This window comes from Scyliorhinus canicula, chromosome 16, assembly GCF_902713615.1.
Source record: "Scyliorhinus canicula chromosome 16, sScyCan1.1, whole genome shotgun sequence".
NCBI classification, from domain to species: Eukaryota; Metazoa; Chordata; class Chondrichthyes; order Carcharhiniformes; family Scyliorhinidae; genus Scyliorhinus; species Scyliorhinus canicula.
The window spans coordinates 22,142,569-22,169,813 of record NC_052161.1 but is presented as its reverse complement, the minus strand read 5'-3'; the positions used below and the strand labels follow the sequence as shown (position 1 = coordinate 22,169,813).

General features: G+C 45.6%; 1 protein-coding gene across 2 annotated transcripts in view; it reads left to right on the top strand.

Moving 5' to 3' along the window:
* The window catches only part of eno4 (enolase 4), a 112,066-nt gene that overhangs the window by 43,739 nt on the left and 41,082 nt on the right, over positions 1–27,245 (top strand). Inside the window, exons 4-6 of one of the 2 annotated variants that reach the window (XM_038773716.1) lie at positions 5,410–5,600; positions 16,119–16,258; positions 21,664–21,833. In XM_038773716.1, the coding sequence (XP_038629644.1) occupies positions 5,410–5,600; positions 16,119–16,258; positions 21,664–21,833 (501 nt within the window). The remainder of the gene's footprint in view (positions 1–5,409; positions 5,601–16,118; positions 16,259–21,663; positions 21,834–27,245) is intronic. The other variant, XM_038773717.1, reaches the window with a different exon arrangement.

Below are 27,245 nucleotides of genomic sequence, written 5' to 3'. Positions count from 1 at the left end.
CCGAACTCCGGAGTGTCCTGAATCTCGGGCAGAGGGCTGGTGTTCAGGCTGCTCTCCCCTTCAGTGCTCTGCCATTCGCGGTGCACCGACTCCGGCACTGGCTGGGGGCGGGTGTCTCCGGATGTACCGGGCCCATCCCCGGCAGGTACTGTAAGACACAAGACGGCATGTATGGTTAGAGAGCGGGCCGGAGGGGTGGGATCCGCAACCAGGAACTCATTTGCTCGTCCGCCGCTGACCTCCACGTCTGCGACCTCCCTTTCCTTCGGGCTGCCGACCACGTCCAGCGCCCTCTGCTCGGGCATGGTGAGGGGCTGTAAGTCTGGTGGTTCCCCCTCTGGTCTTCTCCCGCTGTCGGATGTTATGGCCTTCTCCTGTGGGGGGGGGGGGCAAACACAAACAATGGCACTGTTAGACGTTCTGACGCATGCAGCCCAGGGGTTGGATAGATGATGGCATAAGTGGCCAGGGCTCCCGGCCATTGCGGCAGGCATGGGTGCTGGCATGTGGGGCAGGTTAGGGATTTGGCCGTCTCCGCGGGGGGGGGGGGGGGGGGGGGGCAGGGGTCTGGGTTACATGTGTGTGGGAGAGGGGTGTGTGGGGGGGAGAGGGGTTGGTGCCAGGGGCAGACTGCGGCCTACTCACCCTAGCCGCCCTGAGAAGGTCGTGCAGTTTCTTTCTGCACTGGATGCCAGTCCGGACAACGTTGCCCATGACGCTGACCGCCTCTGCCACCTGCGCCCAGGCACGGCGAATGGCAGCGTCTGATGGCCAGGGTACAGGGTCATCCGTCTCTCCTGCACGGCGTCCAGGAGGGTCTTCAGCTCAGCGTCCATGAACCGTGGCACTGCTCTCTTTCCAGGCATCTTGTTGACTGAGACGGTGTGTGTGTGGAAGATGGATCATTTAAATGCTGCTGCGACGTTTGAGTCTCATGTGCGCCAATCCAGGACCCGAGAAGTCCAGCGGCGTTTCGCTTGGAACCGGTTGTGTTCCATGTGGCGATGGTGCTGGCCCATTTAGAGTTGCTGAATTGGTGCACTTGTTTCGCAGTTTTTGCTGCTGTAACACACGACTGTTTCCACGCTGGCGTCAGCACTTCGTCTCAAAATTGGAGAATCCAGCCCATGTTTTGGGGTTGTGAAAAGTTGGAGAGATTCTAGGTGGGAGTGTTTGTGGTCCTAGCAAGGATAGTGGGGGAAGAGGTGGACCTGGATCATTGGTGGCAATATTTGGGGTTTCGGAAAAGCCGGAGCTCATGGAGAGGAGGAAAGCCGATGTCGTGGCCTTTGCCTCTCTGATTGCCTGGCGACGAATCTTACTGGAGTCGGCACCGCCACCGGGGGTAGCGGCCTGGTTGGGTGACCTGTACGACTTCCTGCGGCTGGAAAAGATAAGTATGAGCTAAGGGGCTCAGCAGAGGGGTTTGAGACAAGGTGGGGGATGTTCGTGACCATGTTTGAGTTCATCGCAGTGGGGGGTGGGGGGGAGAAAAAAGGGGGGAAAATTGTACAAACTGTATAATTGACTATTGGGCGTGTTTCCGGGATGTTTATGTGCTGTAATTTTTTGATACATGTTTGTAACGAAATTCATTAAAAAAAGTTTTAGGTCTTGATCCTTCATTGGAACTCTCGGGTGCACTGGTAGGCAATAAGTGCTAGTCTCTCTACCGCTGGACTAGAAGCCCCAGGTTCAAGTCCAATGTCAGGACTTGTTGGCCACAGAAGAAGCAGACTGCTTCAATGGACTGATAATCAGCTCAGGAATCTTCCTACCACTCCCCCACTATTCCCCAAAGGGTAAAATGTGTGTGTGAAGATGCACTAAAAAAAATTACTAGTCTGCTACAAAATCTGATGAATTGCAGAGCTATTTTAACAGCCAATATTCTTTCGCATTTAATATATAAATTATAAAAGAAATGCATTCAGTGGTATCTTGACATTCATCAGCTGCTTTGTTTAAATTCTTGGCCAGATAAGCGTACATCACGATTTGCAATTTCCTCATAATCTCCTGAAATTGCAAATCTGTCTGTTGCGTAAAACTCATTTCCCCTCAAGACCTCTTATATAAATGCCAGCGGCTCAGTCTGTTTAAAAAGCATGAAATACAGGTATTTTCCGCTCTGTCCAGATCATTTCCATTATTGGGGTTCAAATAATTTCTCCTTGGATCGCTGCTTGAATTGCATTCAGTTGTCCTGAAAATATCATTAATGGTGCCACCTGATCTATTTTGCTCTCAGTAAGTCACCATATTTTTCAAAATTAACATTTTCCCCCATTACAGTACATTTTCATCTCAATTCTTTGTTTGTTAATTGATTAAAACTTTACAATTTTAAAAATATTAGCTTCTACAAGTATTATTAACCAAAAACCTTAAGGTAAATAAAAAGAATATGAAAATTACTTATTAGGCCAATTATCTGTCAATAACTATAGCTTCTTTGTTATGAAGACAGACATTTTTGTTTGTGTTTACTGTCAAGACATTCGGAAGGCGGGTTCAGCACAATGTTGAGGCAAGTTAAAGGAAATAACAGAACTTAAGCTGTATTAAAGCATTAAGAAACATATATACAGTGTTGATCCTAAGTGCTATAGTTAAAAATGTGATTGAAACGTGAAATTGCAAGCTGCATTTGCAGCATGACTCAGAAAATTGTCCATATGCTTGATGCCCTACACTTTGGATTTTACAGCAAAGAAATTGGCCCTCTTTCAGGAGGGTTCACCACAGACCAACACAAGATTATTAGAGCCTCAGATAATGTTATTAGTTTTTGCCAAATGCTTCTGCTGAGTGCCTGGCCCCGATAGTCAGTACAGGTGCTTGGCTAATCCACGTTCCTGACTTTTTATTATTCATTAAAAGGATGTAGGCATTACTGGCTCTGCCATTCCTAATTGCCCTTGAGAATGTTGTAGTGAGCCGCCAAATTAACAAATAGCTAAGGTGGATGTGCAAAGGATGTTTCATCTTTTGGGTGAATCCAGATTTAGGGGCCACTATTTTAAAATTAGGGGTCACCCTTATGGTATAGAGATTAGGAGAATTGTTTTCTCTCAGGGTTGTGCGACTCTGGATCTCTCCTCCTCAGAATGCTGTGGAAGCAGGTTCAATAAATATTTGTACGGTGGAGGTAGGTGGATTCGGGTTGGACAAGGGAATCAAAGGTTATTGGGGTTGATGGAAATGTGGAACTCGAAACACAAACAGATCAGCCATTATTTTATTGAATGATGGAGCAGACTTGAGGAGCTGAATGGCCTACTTCTGCTCCTATTTCCTGTTACAGTGTTGAAAAATCTCTTAAATACACATTAATCCTATTATCTGCTCATAAAAATGGCAATTCCATAAAGCTCTGTGCCCTTCACATCTGCATACATAACCCCTGATGGGCAAAGCCATTAGTGGGGCTTGGAACACAGAATTCATTATGGGTTACATTGCACAACTGTATGAACAAGTTCTCCAGAGCTAGCCATCTGTTCATTTTTTTCAAAGGCTCAAGATGGACTTTCAATCAAAGAAGTCAGGCATCTATTCATTTTTTTTCAAATGCTCAACAGGACTTCAAATGAATGCAAAGTTCAAACCACAGGGTCCTGGTGACACATAAATATATGATTCCCGATATTGTTGAATATGAAAAGGCAACTTACCCACTGGAGAAAGTACTCTAACGCATCTGACTATTTGCCCAATGCTGGCCAAATTAATGGTCACTTACCTTTTAAAGACATAGCTCTAAGATCAATCATTCAGTAAAACATTCTTAACTTACCATACAACAGGTGCAATTCAACCAAAACGTTTATATGTCTGGTTTCAGGTGCCTGCAGTACCGAGAAAGACCCTGCTATCCAATGGCACTTTGCCATTTTTTTGTGCCTTGACAGATTACTCACAGATCGGGCGTATCTTTCAGTCCCCCCCTCAGCGACTCCACCATGGCCTCCGGACTCTCCCACTTCACCCAATTTACCTCTTTGGGGTCCTTATGGGAAGGACATTCCCGGACTCGACCCCTGGCACAGGCAACCTGGCAGTGTTTGGCAATTTGGCAGTGCTACCCGCACATCCTGTAAGCGCCAAGATGCCCAGGTGCCAGTGAAAGTGCCAGGGTACCATGTTTCCCGATGTCTGACTTCCCGGGGATCTCCAATTGCCTGGGGAACCCCTCAGGTGCAGTTATGGCTAATTTAAATATGCATATCTGGATATCGCCTAGCGAGAGCGAAATCCATATCACAAGGTCTCGCGAAACTTTCGGCCATCACGAATCTTGCGAGAAGGATTTAACGGCTTTGGTCTGCCACCAAGTTGCACGTGATGAGGCCATTGAATTGTGCCCAACATCTAATTGCGACATTTGAAGTTTGGAAAGACCTTTTAAACTTACTTGTCAAAAAGCTCCCAACTTTAAACAGGCTTCCTCCATGAACTGACTGACATGACATGTTTCCCAGATGCTTTAGGAAACACCTATCTCACTGAAGATCTCAAACTCAGGAATGTTCAAAATTGAGGCAGACATTGAAAAGGCTGAATTTGATGTCAGTTTGAGCATGCATTGGGATACAAGCTGCCACATTTCCCATAAGGATCAAAATGGCAGCCAGTGGAAATTAGCTGCCTAACGCCGGTTACACTGTGTTGTGATGGCAAAATATGGTCCATGTGGCGCGAGTTACTGATTCCATTTATATTTATCACAACCTGTTTGTATCTGGAGATTGAACATCTTTCAAAGAAAGCTTAACCTCCCATTCCTTTCTGTTAACTTTCTGTTTACAATACTGTTGCTAGTTCTGCTTTTGGGCTCAAAACATTTGCAGCAGAATATACTGTATGAACAGTGAAGAGCTAAACTGTTTGATTCAATGGAACTTTGTTGACCAAAATAATAGTTTATACACAACCACCTAAAGAAATTTCTTGGGAGTTCCATGAAGAGTCTTCAATGAAACCTAATTTCTGCATGTTATTTTTATTATATTTACATTCTGGATTTAAAAATGAGGATCGTCATGTATGACTATAAACTTTGCTTCTAATAATTTAACTCAAGCCACATTTCATCTATTGAAGATATTGGGCGAGATCTTTCAGCTGTTCACGCTGGCGGGATCTTCCAGTCCTGCCAACAGCAAATCCCCACCACGGTTTTCCCAGCAGTGTGGGGTGGATTCAATGGAAAATCCCATTGACAAGAGTGGGACTAGAGTATCCTGCTACCAGCCAGTGACGGGCTGCCACCCGCTGCCAAAAAACACACTGCGGGGAGGCCAGCGAATCTCACCCATTGTTTGTATACTGAGATTGCAACTTTAAATCATTTTTATTTACCTTAGCTGCATTAAATATGTTCTAAAATCATCTGTTTCTTTTCAGAGTATCTGTTTTACCACAATGTCTAACTGTTGCCGTGATCCTCACTATACTACGCAAGATACCATGGACAAAGAAAATGAACTAAAAAAAGTATCTGTCCAAAGTGCCTTGGAGTGGATTAATGGACCACTGAATTCCTTGCTGCAGGGACTTTTGCCAGCTAACCAGACCAAAGTGGACAAACTGCTGAGGTAGTGCTATAGTTCTTCCATATCCTTAGCTCTTACAAACCCTCTGTGTTAAAATTTCTTACACCTATCTTCGACATTATGTTAAGTCACGATCAGCTATCAGTTTCTTCTTCCTCGTTGTGCTATGACAGGAGAGAGATTGACAAACTGCACTGATTTCCTCTCACCACATGTCTGTAAGCCGAACGTGTCTTCAATTATTGTTAAAGCCAAAGTGTGCAGTGGTGTGTTTTCCCAAATCCTTGGTTGGTGTGATCCACTTTATTTTATATTTGTTTTATAAATTTAAAGTACCCAATTCATTTTTTCCAATTAAAAGGGTAATTCATCGAGGCCAATCCACCTACCCTGCACATCTTTGGGTTGTGGGGGCGAAACCCACGCAAACACAGGGAGAATGTGCAAACTCCACACGGACAATGACCCAGAGCTGGGATCGAACCTGGGACCTCTGCGCCGTGAGGCAGCAGGGCTAACCCACTGCGCCACCGTGCTGCCCGTGATCCAATTTATTAATAAACCACAACAAGCTCATGATTAACTCAGAAGGTTAGTTTATTCGCTTTCAAATCCAGGTGAGGAGTGTTAGCAACCCAATGGATCTTAACAGTACAAGGACCATAGAAATTAATATACATTTACCTGATTTCCAGAGTCAGAGCCCAATGAGAAATTATTTCACATAAGAGTTAGAGTTCAGCTGGCTGATGACAGGCATTCCTTTTGCAGTTGGTGTGGATACCGCAGGTCAAGTAGGTACACAGGGCAAGTTTTGCAGGCAATGATAGGAAATCCAGCAGAGACTGGCTTGGAGGAGTTGAGAGGTGGTAACCAATTGACATTAAAAGAGCAGACTGAGGATTTCTCAGTTCTCAAAGGCATATTGAGATTTAAAAATGGTCACTCGAGTCATATGACTGTCTTTCTCCATAATGACTTACAAAGGGGAAATTTATCCAGTGTCTGCAACTGTCTTTGATTTCAGAACTAATACTGCCCTAGTCATTAGTTACTGAAATAGTTGCCATTCATACTAAGGGTCTGGTGTCGGGAAGTCATTGTCGAGGCAGCCCCACCAACTACTCTAGCAGGCAAGGTGAGTTATAAGATTCAAATTATGTCGCTTTGGCTCCCTTTTGAAATAAGGGCAGCATGGTAGCATTATGGATAACACAATTGCTTCAGAGCGCCAGGGTCCCAGGTTCAATTCCGACTTGGGTCACTGTCTGTGCAGAGTCTGCACATCTTCCCAGTGTGTGCGTGGGTTTCCTCCGAGTGCTTCGGTTTCCTCCCACAGTCCAAAGATGTGCAGGGAGGTGGATTGGCCATGATAAATTGCCCTTTGTGTCCAAAATTGCCCTTCGTGTTGGGTGGGGTTACTGGGTTATGGGGATAGGGTGGAGGTGTTGACCTTGGGTAGGGTGCTCTTTCCAGGAGCCGGTGCAGACTCAATGGGCCGAATGGCCTCCTTCTGCACTGTAAATTCTATGAGATCTGGATCTGGGGCTGTAGAAGTCAATATTTTTCCTGCTTCTTGACTGGGGTAGAAAGACTCAACAAAGTTTGTTATGACAAAATAACTAGTCTTTATTTACGAAAAGACTGCATGCAGTAATGGCTGTAACTTGAGTTCAGAGAGCAGTTGTTACCAACTGCTGATTCCTCCTCAAGTCCGCTCTTACACAGAAAATCAGTTCAGTATTTATACATTATCATTATCAAGATTGCGTGACTACAACTTAGTCAGGAATTCTATCAGAGGTAGAAACATAAGCAATATCATAAAACAGACACAACCTGCTGACCTTCTAGGACTCTTTGTCTCATCACTCATACCATTATCTTGTCCTTTAATAGAACATTAAAAGGTTGGTTACTCCTTCCCTGACCTTATCTTGTCTTACTCATATGGCCCTGGGTCATGATGAGTTAACCTGATCAGAATTTACAGACATTTTGACATTTTGGAATAGCCTGACTTTCTCTCATCTTATTCATTCTTTAAGTTATGCGGAGTCAGTCTTAGCAGGTCTTACAGGGGTCTGGCATCTTGGAATAGCTAGGTCAGCTTTTCTTGCAAAGGGGTCTGGCATATTGGAATGGCTAGGTCAGCTTTTCTTACATTGTATCAAGTAGTTGACCAGTTTTCCCATCATGCCATTATTTAATTCATACATTACAGGGCAGCACAGTGGCACAGTGGTTAGCACTGCTGCCTCACAGCTCCAGGGACCAGGATTCAATACCAGCCTTGGGTGACCTTGTGGAGTTTGCACATTCTCCCTGTGTCTGCATGGGTTTCCCCCCCGGGCGCTCCAGTTTCCTCGCACAGTCCAAAGATGTGCAGGTTAGATTAGGTGGCGTTATGGGGGTATGGCGGGGATTGGGCCAACCTTTCAGAGGGTCAGTGCAGACTTGATGGGCTGAATGATCTCCTTCGGCACTGGATGGATTCTGTGAGTTCCAGGTGTGCTATCGTCTGTTAGCAACTCTGCAGGCATAATGGGTTTTGAAGTGTGAGTCTCTTGGTTTTGTGATTACTTGGGGTCGGTATAATGAGGTTCTTGTAGCTCGAGGGGGTAGCTCCCAGCAAAGGGCCAAAGTCATGTGACATATAGCAGCCATCTCTTTGGTTTAGCAGGAATTCATTTTTTTTAAATAGCAATTAACAATAAAGTTTTGGATTTATTTTCATGTCCCAGGGACCAAACAATTTGCTATCTTTTTTCCATTGTTTTCATTATTTACGATAATTTTCCATTATTGTATTTTCATTTACTTCATTTTAGCTGTTTAATATTTGAAGCTCATTTTAGCTGTTCAATATTTGGCATTGTTTAAATTTCTTTATTTGATGCCTGAACTATAAGCTGGTGTCATCAGTTTAATTTGATCATTCTCAAAATGATACAACTTGCAAATCCAGAGCCAGGATTTTACAGCCCTGTCAGCCGTGTCTCCCTCCGGTGGATGCAGCGAGCCATTTAAATCTCCATTCAGTTCATTGAGACCGTAATATCACACTAGATGGGAGGTTCCGTAAAATTCTGGCTCATATGATTTTTAGTGAGATCAGAGCAAGTAGCAGCATGATCATTTTCCTGGAGTATATTTTAGGATGAAAATCATTTTTATGGATTTCTCCACCTTGTCTGCATCACAATTTCTAGGCCAGGTGGCAATGGGGTTCATTCTCCAATCCTCTGTTAATAGAATTGCTATTGGAAATGTATAGAAATTACAGGAGGGTGTAATTCCAGACAGATCTGCCATCATAGATCCCTGTCTAACTTATGATCAGATAGGTGAGATGTGGTGACTTATTAAGGTCAGTTGACCTTGTCAGAACCATTACACTTAAACGTTCCCCCTGCTTGGACAGCTTCCAACCAAATCTTGGGCTTGTGCTTATTTCTATTTATTCTCCTATTGAGGCTGACTTTAAAATGCCAGAAGGAGGAACTCTTTGATCAATTACAAATTGATGACTCCACCCACAGGAAAGATTTTGTTCAACAACATAATTTTCCAAACGCTGATCATAAATGGTCAGAAATCCAGCCCTTGTTTTGGCGAAAATGCAAAGGTGACCACATTGATTATGATAATGTTGGAGTAAAAGGAAAGAATGGAGAGGAATTTCAGAAATGCTTTCAGCGAAAGCTCCTTGAGCGGTATGTTCTCAGTCCAATTAGGAAGGAGGCACTGCTGGATCTGGTGCTAAAGAATTAGGTGGGATGAGTGTCTGTGGAAGAGTACCTGGGTAAGAACGACCATCATAGCATAAGGTTTAGCATTGGAGAAGAGCAGGGGACAATATAAAGCAAAGCTACTAAATTAAAAGAGGGCTAATGACAGTGGGGTGAGAGGAGATCTAGTCAGGGTAAAATGGAACCAAGGTATGACAGGGAAAACTGTAATGGAACAATAGGTGATGTTTAAGGAAGAAATATTCAGGCACAGGCTAGGTACATTCCAACAAGAGAGAAAGGTAGGTAACCCAATGGGGTTATAGGAAATAGAGAATATGACTGAAGAAAAAAATCAATAGTGTAAAGCATGCCATGTGAAGTCTTTAAGAGAGAAACAGGCTTAATATAGCAAGTCAAGATGGAATATCAAGAGGAAAATAAGACTAGCAATGAATGAGAAAATATGAGAACTGAATGGCAGTTAACATGAAAGGTAACCCAAAATTCTTCTACCATCATGCAAATAGTAAGCAGGTAGTAAGAAGGTGGGCAAGGCCTATTGAGGACAAAAAACATGATATATGGCTAAAGGCACAGGGCAAGGCTTGGTGGAATACTTAATGAGTACTTTTCATTAAAGGTTACTAATAAAAAGGATGCTGACAAAATATCAGGAAAAGCTGAGATGGTAGAGGTAATTAATGGATCTGGTGAAAACTGATGGAAAGGATGTACTTGAAAGGGTGGCTACATTTAAGAGTGGATAAATTGGGCGGCATGATGGCGTTTGATCCCGTCCAGTGGTGCCTTGTCCTCTTCCAAAATAGCTCCGTAAACCGCTGACACTGCTCCCTGTCGTCAGCACCTCCTCCAGCAATGTGGAGGCCGGTTCCGCCGGGACGCTCTGTATCTCCTTTCTGACAAAATAAATAGAAACAGTAAATTGTGAGAAATTGCTCTGTTCCACACTAGAAAAGGTCACATAGGTGTTCCCTATGGTTCACTGCTAGGTGCACTCTTTTTTTGATACACATAAATGACTTGGATATTGGAATATAGAGTAAAATTTCAATATTTGCCAATGATATCAAACTTAAGAGGTGTGGCAAATAGTGAGGATGATACCAATTAACTGCAGGAAGACATAGGCTAGCACATGAGCAGACAAGAAGCAGCTAGAATTTAATACAGAGAACTGGAGCTGATGCCTTTTAACAAAAGGAATGAAGAGAGGCAGTATATACTTAATGGCACAGTTCTAAAGACAGAGGGACTTGAACTTGCAGGGCTATGAAAATTGAGCAGAACTACTGGAATGCTCTACAGAGAGCCTACATAGACTTGATGGGCTCACTGATCTCCTGTACCATGATGACTCTATGATTAATGTGAGACCTTTTATTCTCATTTTAGTATAATTTTATGGTATGGAATTTTGACACCAATGGATATACATGGGCAGCACAGTAGGCGGAGGTGACAGACAGGCATGCAGATGATAGTGGTTAGCACTGTTGCTTTACAGCTCCAGTCTCCCAGGTTTGATTCCGGGCTTGGTGCACTGTCTGTGTGGAGTCTGCGTGTGCTCCCTGTCTCTGTGTGGGTTTCCTACGGGTGCTCCGGTTTCCTTCCACAAGTCCCGAAAGATATGCTGTTAGGTAATGTGTACATTCTGAATTCACCCCCTTTGTACCTGAGCAGGCGCCGGAAGGTGGCGTCTAGGGGCTTTTCACAGTAACTTCATTGCAGTCTTAATATAAGCCTACTTGTGACAATAAATATTATTATGTAGATATTATGTAGTTAAATGAGTGGGCAGAAGCACAATTGGAAAAGCAGCCCAACCATGGTGAACAAAATAAATTAAGGATAGTATTAGACCCAAAGAGGAGTCATATGGAGTTAATCAGTTGGTTGGATAGTTGGATTGCATCAATGATTTGAATGAGGCAACCAACAGTAATTTCCAATTTTGCTGACAACTCAAAACTTGGAATGTGTGTGGTGAAGAGGATGTTAAGTGGCTTCAAAGCCATTTAGACAAGTTGAGTGTATGGTCAGATACATGGCAGATGCAGTTTACTGGGGATAGGCGTGAAGTTACCCACTTCGGATGGAGAAACAAAATGGCAGAGTATTATTCAAACGGTGATACATTGGGAAATTTTAATGTACAAAAGGACCTGGGTGGCCTTGTGCACCAATCATTGAAAGCAAACAAGCTGTTATGAAGACAAATGGTATGTTGGCTTTCATTGCAGAAGAACCTGAGTACAGGAGCAAGAATGCCTTACTGCAGCTTGGTGAGACCCCCACCTGCGGTATTGTGTGCAGGTCTGGTCTCTGTCACACAAGGAAGATGTTAGGAAATTGGGTCCAGAAATGAGACCCCAGTGTAGGAGAAAATTAGGGGTTAAACAGATTGAGGGGAAAAAAACCTGCTGGCACAGAATCAGAGGAATACACCCACAACTGGCCGAGTAACATTGTCCTAGTCAGACTAAAACTCTTTAGTTGGAATACAAAGGATGCCTCAGATATATTGTTCTCCGGGATCATCCTGTCTGACTACCTAGCAGTCCAGTACAGAGACCGATGGCCTTTTTGTTGGTCAATGGGAGGTTAGTGGCATGTCAGTAGCATGTCTCTATTTTGTATAAATGGGAGTGGGCAATTAACCCACAAAACAATAATAGTTTTGAGTCTGGAATCCCTGAGAAACTTTATTTGAGTGGCTGGACAGAGTTTAGAGAGAGAGAGAGAGAGAGAGAAGGAATACTGTTTGAACAGTTACAGCGAGAAGGGTTTAGAAATCGACCGAGAAATTCATGATAGCTGCCACCGAGGCACACTTTGGAAAAAGGCTTCAGAACGAATATCCCCACCAGAAGAAAAATTGCTTTGTAAATGCAAATATTGCCTTGTCTCTGTGTGTAAGTGGCATGAGAGCTGCATGTTCTGTTACAGTGTTGTTTAATGGGAACTAGTGTGTTAAGGTTAAGAAACTGAATATAATCTGTTATTGTTAGAGTTGAAGATTAAAAGTTTGAATATTGTTTTGTTTTAGTAAAGCTTGTTTATAAAATAACCAAGCCCAATTTCTTATGTTATCACTCCTGGAACAAAGATCATTCCGCACTTAAATAAGTTATGGGACTGGTTCAGTCTCTTAGCCACTGTTCAGAGTTGGCTAGGCATCCGTAACAAATTGGGGGCTCATGACCAGGATTCTTAAGTATAATTCCTTATGTTGTGGCTTGGGTTATCAAACTTAAAGACAACGAAAGTGTGTGCTGATCAATTGCATTCTTTTCCGGTTTGAAATATTGAATATTGACTGGAATTGGTCCTTGCATTTGCAGATGTTCTGGGGGTGGACAGAATCACTTGGGAGGAGTTACAAGGGGAATGGAAAGCAACACTTTTGAGTTTGGCAGAGAACCTGTAGTTTGCACTGTCAAAAAGGTCAAAGATGGCAGAGATAATACAAGCCATAGGTCAATATTTAAGCGTACCGGTAACACAGTCTAAACTATTAGAATTAGCTTGCTACCTAATGACTGTTGCAATTTTGGGCGCCAGTGGGGAATGCTTCTCCCCCCCCCCCCCCCCCCCCCCCCCGCCGAGGCCGCACATCGTCATTTCCTGCAATAAGGAACTCCGATTGGCAGAGCTCCTCAGTGCTGTAAGAGATCGGGATGCCATTTTTGAATGGCCTCCCAATCTCTGAACCACCTGACCTGACCCAGGACCCTCCAACACCCCTGTGACCACCACACACCGGCAGGGCACCCCCAGGCTCATTTGCCGCCATGGACAAAATGCCAGCCTGGCACCTTGGCACTGCCAGTCTTGCATTTTGGCAGTGCCCACACCAGTCTAGCAGTGCTACCTGGCACCCTGGGTGGCACTGCCAAGGTGCCCAGATGGCACTGCCAGGGTGACAGGATGACAGTGCAAGATGCCCATATGGCATCAGCAGTGCCTGGATACCAGCCTGGCCAGAGACTAACCACCCAGAGGCCTCCGATCCTGTGGGAGATTCCCCCCAACGGGAATAGACCGTTAGATCGCATAGTGGCCAGGGCCTGGCGTGGACCCCAATTTCGGCCTCTCCTACGATCTAGCTAGCATGCACAGATCTGCGCCGGGCGCAATGCAGTTGTTAAATTGTGGCCACTTTGTACAATATTGGTCTCCTTATTGAAGGGAGAATTTTTTTTTTAGAACAGTACAGCACAGAACAGGCCCTTCGGCCCTCAATGTTGTGCCGAGCCGAGCAATGATCACCCTACTCAAGCCCACGTATCCACCCTATACCAGTAACCCAACAACCCCCATTAACAGAATGTAAATGAATTGGAAGCAGTTCAAGGTTTACAAGACCCATACCTGGAATTGGAGGGTTGTCTTATGAGGGAAGGTTGGACAGGCTAGGCTTGTATCTGCTGGAGTTTAGAAGAATAAGAAGTGACATGATTCAAACATAAGATCCTGAAGGGTCTGAGAGGGTGGATATGGGAAGGATGATTTCTCATGAGGGAGAATCTAAAATTAGGGATCACCTTTTTTGAACTAAAGGGTCGCCCATTTAAGACAGAGGTTATGATTTTCCCCAAAGATTTCTAAGTCAGTGCAGCACGGTGGCGCACTGGGTTAGCACTGCGGCCTCATGGCGCTGAGGTCCCAAGTTCGATCCCGGCTCTGGTTCACTGGTTCACGTGGGTTTCGACGCCACAACCCAAAAGATGTGCAAGCTAGGTGGATTGGCCACGCTAAGTTGCCCCTTAATTGGAAAAAATATGAATTGGGTACTCTAAATTTAACAAAAGAAAAAGATTTCTAAGTAAATTTGTGGTGGGTTTTTCAGGGTGTTTCCCGCCAGCTCTGCCGGCAAGTTCCCCACCGCTATTCAATGAAACATAGTCACTTTGTTGGGCTCTGGGAAGTTTCTCATCGGCTTAACCCACAATTTGGGCTGGATTCTTCCGCCGTGCTCGCCACAAGAAAGCCACATACAATGGAGAACTCCATTGACCTCAGGCGGGATTCTCTGGCTGTCGGGTGAACAGAGCTGGAGAATCCGCCCGTAGAATTTTGTTTAGCACTGGGAAGCAGAACTTAAAGATCGGGCCGCCATTTTGAAGGCTGTCCCGATCTCTAAGTGAGTTTGTGGCTCCCCCACCCATGGCCAATGTCACCCCCCGCACACATGGATACTACCCCACACCCCCAAGTGAGGACACCCCATTATGAGCTCCCTGGGGATCTCCCCCTCTTCAGGCACCCCCAAGCCCCTTACAGCACCCCCTCCATTCCAGGATCCCCACCCATCACTCACCCAAACTCCCAGAGGCCGTTCCTTACCTGCCCTGCTCACCCCACCTTTCAAACCCCCCTCCACCCTCATTTTATAGGCATGGCACCCTCGCTCCCTGGCCTTTGACAGTGCCACCCTGGCACTCTGGCATCCTTGCACTGGCACCCACTCAGTGCTCCTGCCAGTTTGACAGTGTCATCTGGATACCTTGGAAGTGCAAGGATGGCAGTGCCAAGGTGCCAACTTGCAGTACTAAGGTGCCCACGTTCTAGGGGTCGGGCCAGGCGGCCACGCTGCACTTACCCTGACCACCCAGGGGTCTTCAATGACTTGGGAGACTCCCCGCGTACCATTCCGTCTGTTCTATGTTTGTTCGGCACACAGCTGCAGACTCCCTGGGGAGGCCGAAGAATCGAGAGAGGCTGCTGGATTCCGTGCAGTTAGTTTGTAAGAAGGCTTACGATCTACATCCGCCAGCATTATTTGGTCTGGCCCATTTGGGTCGGGTTTCCGACTCTGACATCTCGCAGGGCGTCGGAAAATCCCGGGAGGCCCGGAGGCCTGTCAGGTGGCCTTTCCCGGCATTTTCCAGCCGCATTACTCTCAAGCCGGAGATTTGCGCCCTTTGAGTATTTTTAAAGCGGAGCTGTATAGATTTTTGATAAGCAAGGGGTGAAAAGCTATCAGGAATAGGTGGGAATGTGGAATTGAAACTATCTTACTGAATGGTGGAGTAGGCCCCTGGGGCTGAGGACCTACTCCTGCTCCTAATTCATATGCAACTTGAGACGATTATGAATTAATGGCTCTTAGTGGCTGTACTGCCACTTTCATGTTGATGTGAAGCAATGTTGGGTGCATATCAACATAAGAGTAACAATGTAACTAGAGACTAAAGACTGAAGCGTGAGGTTAAGCCCCCACAGGATGACCATATCACAGCAATGTGTATTGTACAAAGTGATAACACCAGCCTAAAAATAACAATATATTGGTGCTAATTTAAGTATCTTAAATCACATAATAACAGAATTATCATGGTGCAGAAGCATGCCATTCAGCTCATCGTGTCTTCACCAGCTCTCATTTGAGCATTATGACCTAGTCCCATTCTTCTACTTTTTCCCTGTACCCTTGGAGAGTGTTTCTATTCAAATACTCATCTAATGCCCTCTTGAATGTCCCGGTTGAACCTGCTTCCACCACACTTCCAGGCAGTACATTCCTGACCCGAACCACTTGCTAGGTAAATAAACTGTTCCTCACATCACATTTGCTTCTTTTGCAAATTACTTTACATTTATGTCTTCTCATTCTTGATCCTTATACAAGCTGGGGCAATTTTTCCCGATCTACTGTGTCCAGCCCCATCATGATTTTGAACACCGTCTCTAGATTGACAGTTCCAATCTATCCTCATAACTGAAGTAATGTAACTTTTCCTTGAGTATATTGGTAATAATTTGCTTATTACACGTGGTGCCAATCCAAACTTGATATGTACAGTGAATACTTTCAAAGAAAATTGGAAGAAGATGAAGAACAAAGGAAAAAAGACACTGATGTAGAGGAGATAATAGAGCCTGAATTATCGATTTCAACCACCACTGCTCCTATTGTAGACAAGAAAAAGAAACCTCTTAAAGGTCAGTGTATATTTTTGTAATTTTCAAAAACATTTCTACAAATTGGTGGGCCTTCTTATTAAAAATAGTTTATTGAATATTGAAAGTCAAAAAGGTGTCCCAGCCTATTGCAAACACAGTTTCTGCCATTTTACAGCGATGGGTAGTATGCAAGTGTTCCACTGTCAATAGGGGAGGCAGTGGCATAGTGGTATTGTCGCTGGACTAGTAATTCAGAGACCCAGGGTAATAATGCTCTGGGGCCCAGGGTTCGAATCCCACCATGGCAGATGGTAAAATTTGAATTCAATAAAAACCTGCAATTAAAAGTCTAGCAATGACCATAAAAACCCACCTGGTTCACTAATGTCCTTCAGGGAAGGGAATCTGTCATCCTTGCCTGATCTGGCCTACATGTGACTTCCAATCTGCTGGAAATTTCTAGACCATGACCACAACCTGGAAACTCTGTAGGTTCCATTGGTGCTCAGGATATCATCTCACCAGGCCTTACAGAGTGGATTAAACTTCCACTTATCTCTGACCCACAGAAAGCTCAAGCGATCAGATCCATTGAGATCCCTGGCATCCCTCCAAATTCTATGCCATACCAGCACAACCAGGCTTGTGTCTCAGGGAAGTCTCAGTCTTTATTTGTCTTCCAGAAATCAATCACATATCTTTGGGTACTGGTATCAACAAATTATTTTAGTGCAGGTGCACACAATTCCCACACATAGAACAGTACAGCACAGAACAGGCCCTTCGGCCCTCGATGTTGTGCCGAGCAATGATCACCCTACTTAAACCCACGTAACCCGTATACCCGTAACCCAACAATCCCCCCATTAACCTTACACTACGGGCAATTTAGCATGGCCAATCCACCTAACCCGCACATCTTTGGACTGTGGGAGGAAACCGGAGCACCCGGAGGAAACCCACGCACACACGGGGAGGACGTGCAGACTCCACACAGACAGTGACCCAGCCGGGAATCGATCCTGGGACCCTGGAGCTGTGAAGCATTGATGCTAACCACCATGCTACCGTGAGGCCTGAGAACACCTTCCCCTTTCAATTCTTTGAAATTGCTGAGACTCCCAAAATATCACGGAGGTTGAAAGAACAAGAAGAAACTTATTTGATTCAATCATAAAAATATTCAACAGGAAAAAACAATGAACAGATGCCAGTGCCATTTCTTGTAATTGTTCAATCGATCTTTATAAAGACAGAAGTTAGGGCAGCACGGTGGCCAAGTGGTTAGCATAACCGCCTCACGGCGCTGAGGTCCCAGGTTTGATCCCGGCTCTGTCTGTGTGGAGTTTGCACATTCTCCCCGTGTCTGCGTGGGTTTCGCCCCCACAACCCAAAAATGTGCAGAGTAGGTGGATTGGCCATGCTAAATTGCCCCTTAATTGGAAAAAATAATTGGGTAATCTAAATTTATAAAAAAATAAAAATAAAGACAGAAGTTCCAAGAAAAAGGACTCCTGAACCCTGCTTTACAACTAATTTGCAAATTCAACTTTAGGGGCATCTAGAGATTGACTTGCCACTTCCACGATTTCAGACACTTTCAAACATCTTGCATACTATCTTTCTGTCTCTGCAGGAGAACAAGAACCTTTGAAAGTCTTTAATGCAGAATTGGAGATTGTTCTGTCATGCATATCTGGAAGCCAGTGGCTCAGCATTTGCATAACCAATCTAAAATCATTGAATCTGTTTTATACACCAGGAGACGGAGCATTTGCAAACATATTGAAATGATTTGCACCTAGCTGCTGTTTTTGGCGAGAATGTAGCGAGACAAAAAATTAGAAAATAAACTTCCCAATGACTTCCTACAAAAGAAACATAGAAATGAGGTTCACCGCCCTCTCAGTTTGGTCCCACCCCTTTTACAACTCCAATGACTCGTGGGACTTGGGTGAATCCGTGAGATGCGGATGCTATCTGGAGGCCAGCTGGAGGGCTCTCCCGGGATTCTCCGGCCGTGTTGTGCTCTCGCTTGAGGGCAACGCATGAAGAGAATCGCACCCCAAAACTGCACATTACTCCAGGTGCGGTCTCACCAAGGCCCTGTACAGCTGCGGTAAGACATCCTTGCTCCTGTACCCAAGATATTTGCAATGAAGGCCAACTTGCCATTTGCCTTCTTAACTGCTTGCTGCACCTACATGCTTGCTTTCAGTAATTGCTGTACAAGGACATCCAGATCCCTTTCGCACATCAGCATTTTCCAATCTGTCACCACTTAAATGATATTCTGCCATTCTGTTTTTCCTACCGAGTGGATAACTTCACATTTATCCACATTATACTGCATTTACCATGTATTTTCCCACTCACTCAACTTGTCTTATTTGCCTTGAAACCTCTTTACTTTCTCCTCACTACTCCCATTCTCTACCATGTTTACATTTGCTGCAGTTTTGGCTCTGAAGTAGCCATTCAGGCTCTAACCTGAAATATACAGGGGCTTATTAATATATTTAAATTGGGGTCCTTTGATGTACATCAAACCCAAGTGTAATTTTGATGTCCAAATCTGATGGGTCTATGCGATGCAAGCTGTGTTTAATCATCCTGAACAGAACAGCTCCTCTTAAAGGGAAGTCACTCAGTCAAGGCCAAAAAAACAGGGGTGGGATTCTCCGACCCTCCGCCGGGTCGGAGAATCTCTGGGGCCGATGTCAACCCCGTCCCCGCCGTGCCCGAATTCTCCGCCACCAGAGATTCAGCGGGGGGCGGGAATCGCGCCGCGCCAGTCGCCCCCCCCCGGCGATTCTCCAGCCCACGATGGGCCAAAGTCCCGCTGCTGTCAAGCCTCTCCCGCCGGCGGGAATCAAAACACCTACCTGACCAGCGGGACTGGCAGTGTGGGCGGGCTCCGGGGTCCTGGCAGGATCACGGGGCGATCTGGCCCTGGGGGATGCCCCCACGGTGGCCTGGCCGGCGATCGGGGCCCACCAATCGGCGGGCGTGCCTGTGCCATGGGGGCACTCTTTTCCTTCCGCCTTCGCCATGGTCTTCACCATGGCAGAGGCGGAAGTGACCCCTTCGCCTGCGCATGCGCAGGGATGATGTCAGCAACCGCTGAAGCTCCGGCGCATGCGTGGACTTACGCCGGCCGGCGAAGTCCTTTCGGCCCCGGCTGGTGTGGCGCCAAAGGCCATCCACGCCAGCCGGCAGAGCGCCAACCACTCCGGCGCGGGCCTAGCTCCTCAATGTGAGGGCTTGGCCCCTAAAGGTGTGGAGACATCCGCACCTTTGGGGCGGTCCGACGCCGGAGTGGTTCATGCCACTCCATCACGCCGGGACCCCCCGCCCCGCCGGGTAGGGGAGAATCCCGGCCCAGATTTGTGGCAGCCTTTTTGGGGTCCGGTTTAGCTCAGTGGGCTAGATAGCTGGTTTGTGATGCAGCAAAAGGCCAACGACGCGGGTTCAATCCCATAATGCCTGAGGTTATTCGTAAAGGCCTGCCTGCTCAAGCTTGCCCCACAGCTCAGGTGTGGTGATCCTCAGGTTAAACCATCACTAGTCATTTCTCCCCCTCAAAGGGCAAAGCAGCCGATGGTCATTTGAGACTATGATGTCTTTACCTTACTTTTGGAGAGAATGAATGATCTTCTTGTCCCTCCACGAAAGTCCTGTTAGCCATTGTCTAACCACCTCCCATTACACATTCATTATCATGGTTTATCCTTGGTTCTACAGCTGGCCCACAAATAGCGTGATTTAATGAGAAAAAAACAGAATCCCATTGTGGGCTGGTTTAACAGGGTGTAGCCCGGCACGACTCTGCAATCAAAGGATTTCTGTTATTTTTCCAGGCCTCGTCAGGGAACGCCCCACCACTTGCCTTCATTTCAGGAGTCCCTCAGTTCAGGAAGTGATCGGGATGCCATTTTCTAATGGCACCTTGAACTCTTGATCCTCCAACGTGACTCCAGGACCCCCAATGCCCAACTTACCTGTTGGCGAGTCCTCAAGCCCATCACACCCACATCATAAGGGCAAGGCACCCCAAGGCCCAATCCCCGGTACGGGCAAATTTCCATCTTGGCACTGCCAGCCTGGCACCTGGGCACCTTGGCAGTGCCACCTGGGTGCCAGCCTGGCACTGCCAGGATGCCCATATGATACTGCCAGGCTGGCAATGCCAAGGTGCCCAGGTCACATCAGCAGTGCCAGGGTGCGACCGTGCCCAGGGGCCGACCACCCAGAGTCCTCTGATTGCCTGGAAGGCCCCGCCACCCTCGCCAGGGAGACCCACTCCGGCCTGAAGTCCCCCTCCTCCCCCCATCGCAAGTATGCTTAAATGCACACTTGGATATGCAAATTTAGGCCCTGCACATTATGTGCGGGATCCAGATCACGACATCTCGCAAGATCCTGTGAGATCTCTCGAGGCGTGGCAAGCCGGGTAAATTCTGCGAGGGGTTTCTCGCGAGATTTACTGGCTCCGTCGCATCCTGGGTCGGGTGCAGCGCAACCATTTGATTGCGCCAGAATTTCCCACCCGTCCCCTCCAATCATGAGTAAGCCTTTTGATGCTCATTAGCATCTGCCTCATGATTTGGCTTGTATAAAGAGTGATCTTTCTGGGAAAACTAATTTGGAGAGGCCTTAATTTATTTGTCCACACATTAAAATTTCTTGAATGAAATGAGTCAGGAGGAGATGAGGCAGTTCCATTCTGCAATAAAAGATAAAAAGAGATTTGACATCAAAATCATCATCGTCAATTATTCCCTTATGGATATCTAGGAAATTAAAAAACACATTTTATATAATGTTGAGATGGGTAAGGTGCGCATTCTTGAATTGGGGACAGGTGAAAATTGGCTAGAGTTATTCCCAATCAATATTCAGCAATCCTTGTGTGTGTGCGAGCATTTTGTGAGGCTTTGTTAAGTAGTCTGTTGACAGTCACTATCAAGGCTTAATCACGAAGAATGGTTAATTGGGTGAAATACTGGCATATAACTGGTGACTGGTGAACTTTTCAGCAAAAAAATCAATGTTTTCAGGCAGGGAAAGTAATATCAATCACTTGCCTTTTATTGATCTCCCACCCCCCCACCCCAGAAATGGTACAGTAACCAAACTGATACCTTTGAAGTTATCTTCAACTTATTGATTGAAGTCTGATTGATCTGTACTAATTGAAAGTCAGCTTTGAGTATCTGACTTTTTAAAATATAGATCAACTCCTATAAGCAAGTATATGAAAATAATGAACAGGAAACGACTCATTGGTTCATCCAGCTCATCCCATGTACTCATAATGCCCCAAGGATGGTTATACACTCTCTCACCACCAATAGCTGCGAAAACAATCAAGAAAATTTCTCTACTCCACTAGACGATCAAAATTATTCTTGACGATAATATTTATTGCATTTATATTACAGGCAAGAAAAGTATTGCTCCAGAGAAACCAATCAAACCCCTTGAACCACCAGAACCATTTTTTCCTGGTGGTGTGGCAATTGGTGTAGTATCATTAGCAGTGGCCAAAGCTTCAGTCAAACTTCAGAATACCTCTTTATATTTACATATTGCTTCACTGAATCAAGAAGAGGTAGGTAGACACTTAAATATTCTTTCTTGGCTTTTAAGTTTATTCTGCGCTGTACCATAGTGGTTAGCACTGTTGCTTCTCAGCGCCAGGGACCCGGGTTCGATTCCCGGCTTGGGTCACTGTCTGTGCGGGTTCTGCATGTTCTCCCCGTGTCTGCGTGGGTTTCCTCCGGGTGCTCCGGTTTCCTCCCACAAGTCCCAAAAGATGTGCTTGTTAGGTGAATTGGACATTCTGAATTCTCCCTCAGTGTACCCGAACAGGCCTGTAGTTTGGCAACTAGGGAACATTGACAGTAACTTCATTGCAGTGTTAATGTAAGCCTACTTGTGATTCTAATAAAGATTATTATTATTCATAATTACTACTTAAATAATACAAGGTGCAACAATGTAAAAATTTTATTTGCAACTTTTAAGCTATGTAGCAAAATGGCAAAAGATTCCATTTGCTGGTGTAGAGATCACATTCTCAGTTTATAAAGGCTTAACCTTTGTGCCATACTTTAAATCAGTATTTGTTAACAACATGCTTTCTATTGGTGTTTAGTTTTAAAATATTTGTAAAATTGTTTAATATTCATTGTGAATGATACTTCAAACGTAAAGCTGCACAGATCTTTAAGATTCTTTGGATCCTTGAACGGATAAGAATGAGGTAAGTGAAGATCTTGTGGAGATTGATCCAAAAATAATAAGGGAAAGGAAAGTGAAGCAAATAGTGATGGTATCCCGGGGTGAAATGATAGAAGTAAAGGGAGGGCAAACATAGTTCATCAAGCATTGTAATAGGAAGAATGTATGAGCATTGTCATTAGCATGTCACCCTCTATGCAGCTTACTATCAACTATTACAACATTAAATTCAGTAGTGATGAAATATTTGTAACATTATTTCCGAAGTAATAAAACACCATTGCCTGCTGAGGTAATTGGGAGAGGAAGCTAAGGTAGTAACTTATTATAAGTTCACAAGCTAACATTGAAAGTTGATGTCAGGAATGGAAAAAGAAATATGCACAATGCAATGACTCATATATTTGTAATTATTTCATGAATTTTATCTAAGGACAGAACAAAACTAAATTATAGGTTTTTTAAAAAAAATTCAATACTTAAAAGTTAATTTTGTAGTTAACTTACGTTTTTCTAGTTGTAAGGATTTTGTACAGGCATGTTGAACTGCATATAGCCAAATGTTACACTGTTGATAAAAAGCAAAAGAAAAATAATTAAGAATCACTGAATGATTCACTAATGGTTTGAGAAAAAGTAAATGAGTAAATGTGTGAAACCAATCAAGAAATGGAGATGACTGTGTTTGTGGATCAAAACTAATATAATGTAAGGATTAAGCTTGGGTAAGAAAATATTTCTTGGATAAGAAAATAATTCTGCATGCTATTTAGATTTTCTCAAAAATTAAATCAAAAATCATTGGGCTGGATTTTATGTTTGGGAGACTTGGGTGCCCAGATCTTTCCAAAAGGGAACAAAGTCCCCTAGTGAGCGCCTAGAGCCACGTGTTTCTCGGGACTGCAAGTGCCACTTGTATTGAATAAGGGGCCTAAATGGGGAATGCTTGGCCAAGGCCACACATAGCCCTGTTTTTTACAAAGGGGAGCTTTGCCCTCCATTTTTAGATGATCTCCGAGGTCTACAAAAAAAACCCCGACCTCCCTCCAGCCCGAACCCAAAACCGTGCACCCTCTAACACCAAAGGTGCGCAACCCCGGTCCATTTGTGCCGGCGCAAAAGATGCCATCTTGCGCTGCCAATCTGGCACTTTGGAAGTGCCCTGCGAGCTGGCAGTGCCACTTGGGCATCTTGGCAGTGCCAGGATGGCCCCCAGGTGGCAATGCCAGGGTGCCCAGGTAGCACCAACAGTGCCAGGCCACCACCCTGCCCGAATGCAGCTGCAGACCTTCCACCCCCTTGGATACTCCCACGCGTGCCATTCTGTTGGTCCCCGTCTGTGGGGACCAGTATCAAACGGCGCTCGGCCAAGGTTTCCGGGGCGAAGGGATTGAATCCCAAAGCCTCAGGTACCTCGGGAATCTGCACATTGGAGTAAGGTTTAAGGCCTCGCTCTAATATGCAGATTTGCCAAAAAAGTGACCCCATTGTGGGCGGGATTCTCCTTGCAACGTCTCGCAAGATTGCGTTAAATCTCATAAGGCATTGTGAGCGGGTGGATCCCGAGAACGGGGTCACCAGGCTTTCACCGGCCACACTGCATTGCGACAAGCTGCTTTTCCTGCGCAGCGTGACCGGAAGATCGCAGCCCAAGTGTTCCCACTTGAATAATGTGCAATTCACACTTCCACGATTCAGAGCACGCAAATGGGTCAGCGCTCTTATGACAATATTTGGAAGCAATTCCCGGCCAGTGGGTGGTTAACCACTGGGGCCAGAATTAGCGCTAAAGAGCCTGATAGCTGGAGCTGTTTTTAAGTGCTCCACTCCATTCATGAGACATTCATTACAAGTCGCGATTTTTCTATTGCACGTTCTCTGCGCAATTGCAATTCTTGCTGCTGGCAGCGGAAAATGGATAATTCAGACCAATGTATTTAAAATAAGGTTAGAAATAATAGGAACAGACTTCTGGTGGCGGCCATGGAGTGAATGGTCGCACACTTGGCAGCTGCTGATCGAGGCGATTTTCCAGTTCTTTTCCCCGTTTGTTGGGCGGTTGTTTTAGAGGAAAAGGGTGCAGAGGTGGTGGAGGAAATTATATTCCACTGGTGAAGTCGGGGGATGGATTTGTGGACCAGAAGTTGGTTCAGAAGAAAGGAACTGCAAGAGCAAGAAACTCTTCATGAGACACAGAGAAAGATGGCGGAGAAGAAGGGGGGCCTTACCAGCCCAATGGTCGACGGAGCTGTTGGTAGACTTTCTGAATGAAAAGTTGTCAGCAGAGGAGAGAGATTCAGGAGGACCTTGCGAAGGTGGTAGACCTGCTGAAAGCGGGGATCGACCGGATAGAGCTGACGCTGAAGTCCAAGATCCAGGTAATCCAGAAGGTGAAGGAGGTGGTGGGGGAGCACGAGGAACAGCTAACCTCGTGGGCGGCCGAAATAGAGAAAGACCCAGATGCGGCTCAAAGAGAAAGTGGAGGATTTGGAAAACCACTCCCAAAGGCAAATTTTGCGAATAGTTGGGATGCCAGAGGGAGCGGACGCTGGCTCTTACGTCACCAAAATCCTGGAGCAGCTAATGGGTGTGGGGAACTTTGACCAGCCCTTGAGGTCGATCGGGCACATAGGGCGCTGATAAGGAAGCCGCTGGCGAATGAGATACCGAGGGCGATGGTGGTGAAACTGCATTGGTTCTTGGATAAAGAAAGATCTTGCAGTGGGCCAGGCAGATGAGGAAATGTACAAGGGCGAGCAATGAGCTTCGGGTATACCAGGACCTGGGTGTGGAACTGGCTAAGAGGAGAGCTGGATTCAACCATGTCAAGGCTGCCTTCTTTAAGAAGGGGGTGAACCTGGCTGTATCCAGCCCACCTCTAGGTGACCCATAAAGGCCGGAGTTTTATTTTGGAACACCGGAGGAGGCAATGGAGTTTTTGAGGGACCAATGAACTGGCAGGAGAGGGAGGACAATAAGCTTTGGAGAAGGCGTGAGGAAATGTTGGTTCTCTCTGCCTTATTTTGCCTTATTTTGTTTCTTGTTGGGTGATGATTAGGGGTGAACCTCTTTTATCTCAAGGATTGTTTCTTTTCTCCCTTGTGGTGTTCTTTGGTGGGATGTTGGAGGACCGTAGAGGGTGAATGCACCTTTTCTCTTATTGTGATTGTTTACACTATGGAAATGTGTAAGCGGGGGATTTGGGAAGGGAGGAATCAGTGGGGGTGAGTAGGATGTATGGTGCCATGGACGGGGGCTGCCAGGCTAGCTGGGCGAGCTAGTTCACGGGGACACGGGGGGGGGGGGGGGGGGGGGGTGAGCAAGTGTTTAATAAAATAGAGGGGGATGGAATGTTGCATTGTTTAAGGGCCGGAAGAGGAGGACTGCTAACGGGGGTAGGGCTGTCAAAGTGCAATAAGGAGGGAGTTTGTGAAGGTGGACATCCGAGGCACTGTTGACGCCGCCTCTGCTCGGGGGGGGGGGGCTGCGGTGTTCCGGGGGTGGCAGCGGATGGGAATTGAACGGTTTGGGGGCAGCTTTTTGAGTCTAAAGGAATTGGAAGAGGATAATGATCTGTCCAGTGGGAATAGGTTCCGGTACTTACAGGTGCAGAACTATGTCAGGAAGCGATGCTGTCCTTTCCCGACCGGTGACACCCTGGGCTGCAGGACAAGGTGGTGTTGGAAATAGGGGTTGGCGTAGGTAGGTTATCGGAGATCTATAAGGAGTTAATGGATTGGGAGGGAGCCCCAATAGAAGAAGTTAAATGGAAGTGGGCGGAGGAGCAGGGGAGGGAAATGGAGACTGGGGTGTGGGAGGAGGCTTTGAGGAGAGTGAAAACATTCTCCTTGTATGCTAGGCTTAGCCTTATTCAATTCTCAAACCCGTCCATAGGGTGCATCAGTCAGTGGCCAGAATGAGTAGGTTCTTTGAGGGGGTGGAGGACAGGTGTGGGTGGTGCGCAGGGGAAAACCCGCGAACCATGCCCACATGCTTTTGGCTGGTCCGAAGCTGAAGGGGTTCTGGCAGGGGTTCGTGGACATAATGTCAGAGGTGCTGAAGATCAAGTCTGCCCTGATCCAGAATTGACAATTTTCGGAGTGCTGGAAGGTCCAGAGGGCGAGAGAGGCTACCCTGCTTCTCTGGTAGCCTGGAGACAAATTTTGTTGGAGTAGAGGAACTCAGAATGTGGGTTAGCGACCTCGCAGAATTCCTTAGGTTGGAAAAAAAAAATCAAGTTTGCTTTGAGAGGGTCAATTTACCCGGAGATGGAAGATGTTTATCGATTTCTTAAAGGATAGTTAAGATGTCAGAAGGGGAGGGAAGGGAGGGGGGCTACAGGAGGTAAAAGTACAGAAGGCAGGATGGGTGGAGGGGAATGGCAGGGCGGGTCGGGTGGTGGGGTGTTATTTATCTGTTATAAGATTTACTGTTTGTTCTCCTTTTGTTTTTGGTTGTGTTTAATGTATATATATATATAAATGCCTAATAAAAATACTTTTAAAAATAAATAAATAATGGGAATATTTAAGCGACACTAAACTACACATTTGTGGAATTACAGCCTTTAAAAATGGATGGGATAATGACTTTTGCAAATAAGCGAGCAAGAAATTTCATTTGACTATGTTAAGTATTCATATCAAAATCTTACAGCCTAATTTCAGAGGCATAAAGAATAACCAGATCAAAAATACTGAAAGAAAATATTGATTAGCATGAAGCATGGTTGCATGAAAGATGGACAACAGATGGAGCTAAGACTGTACTGAAAATTCAG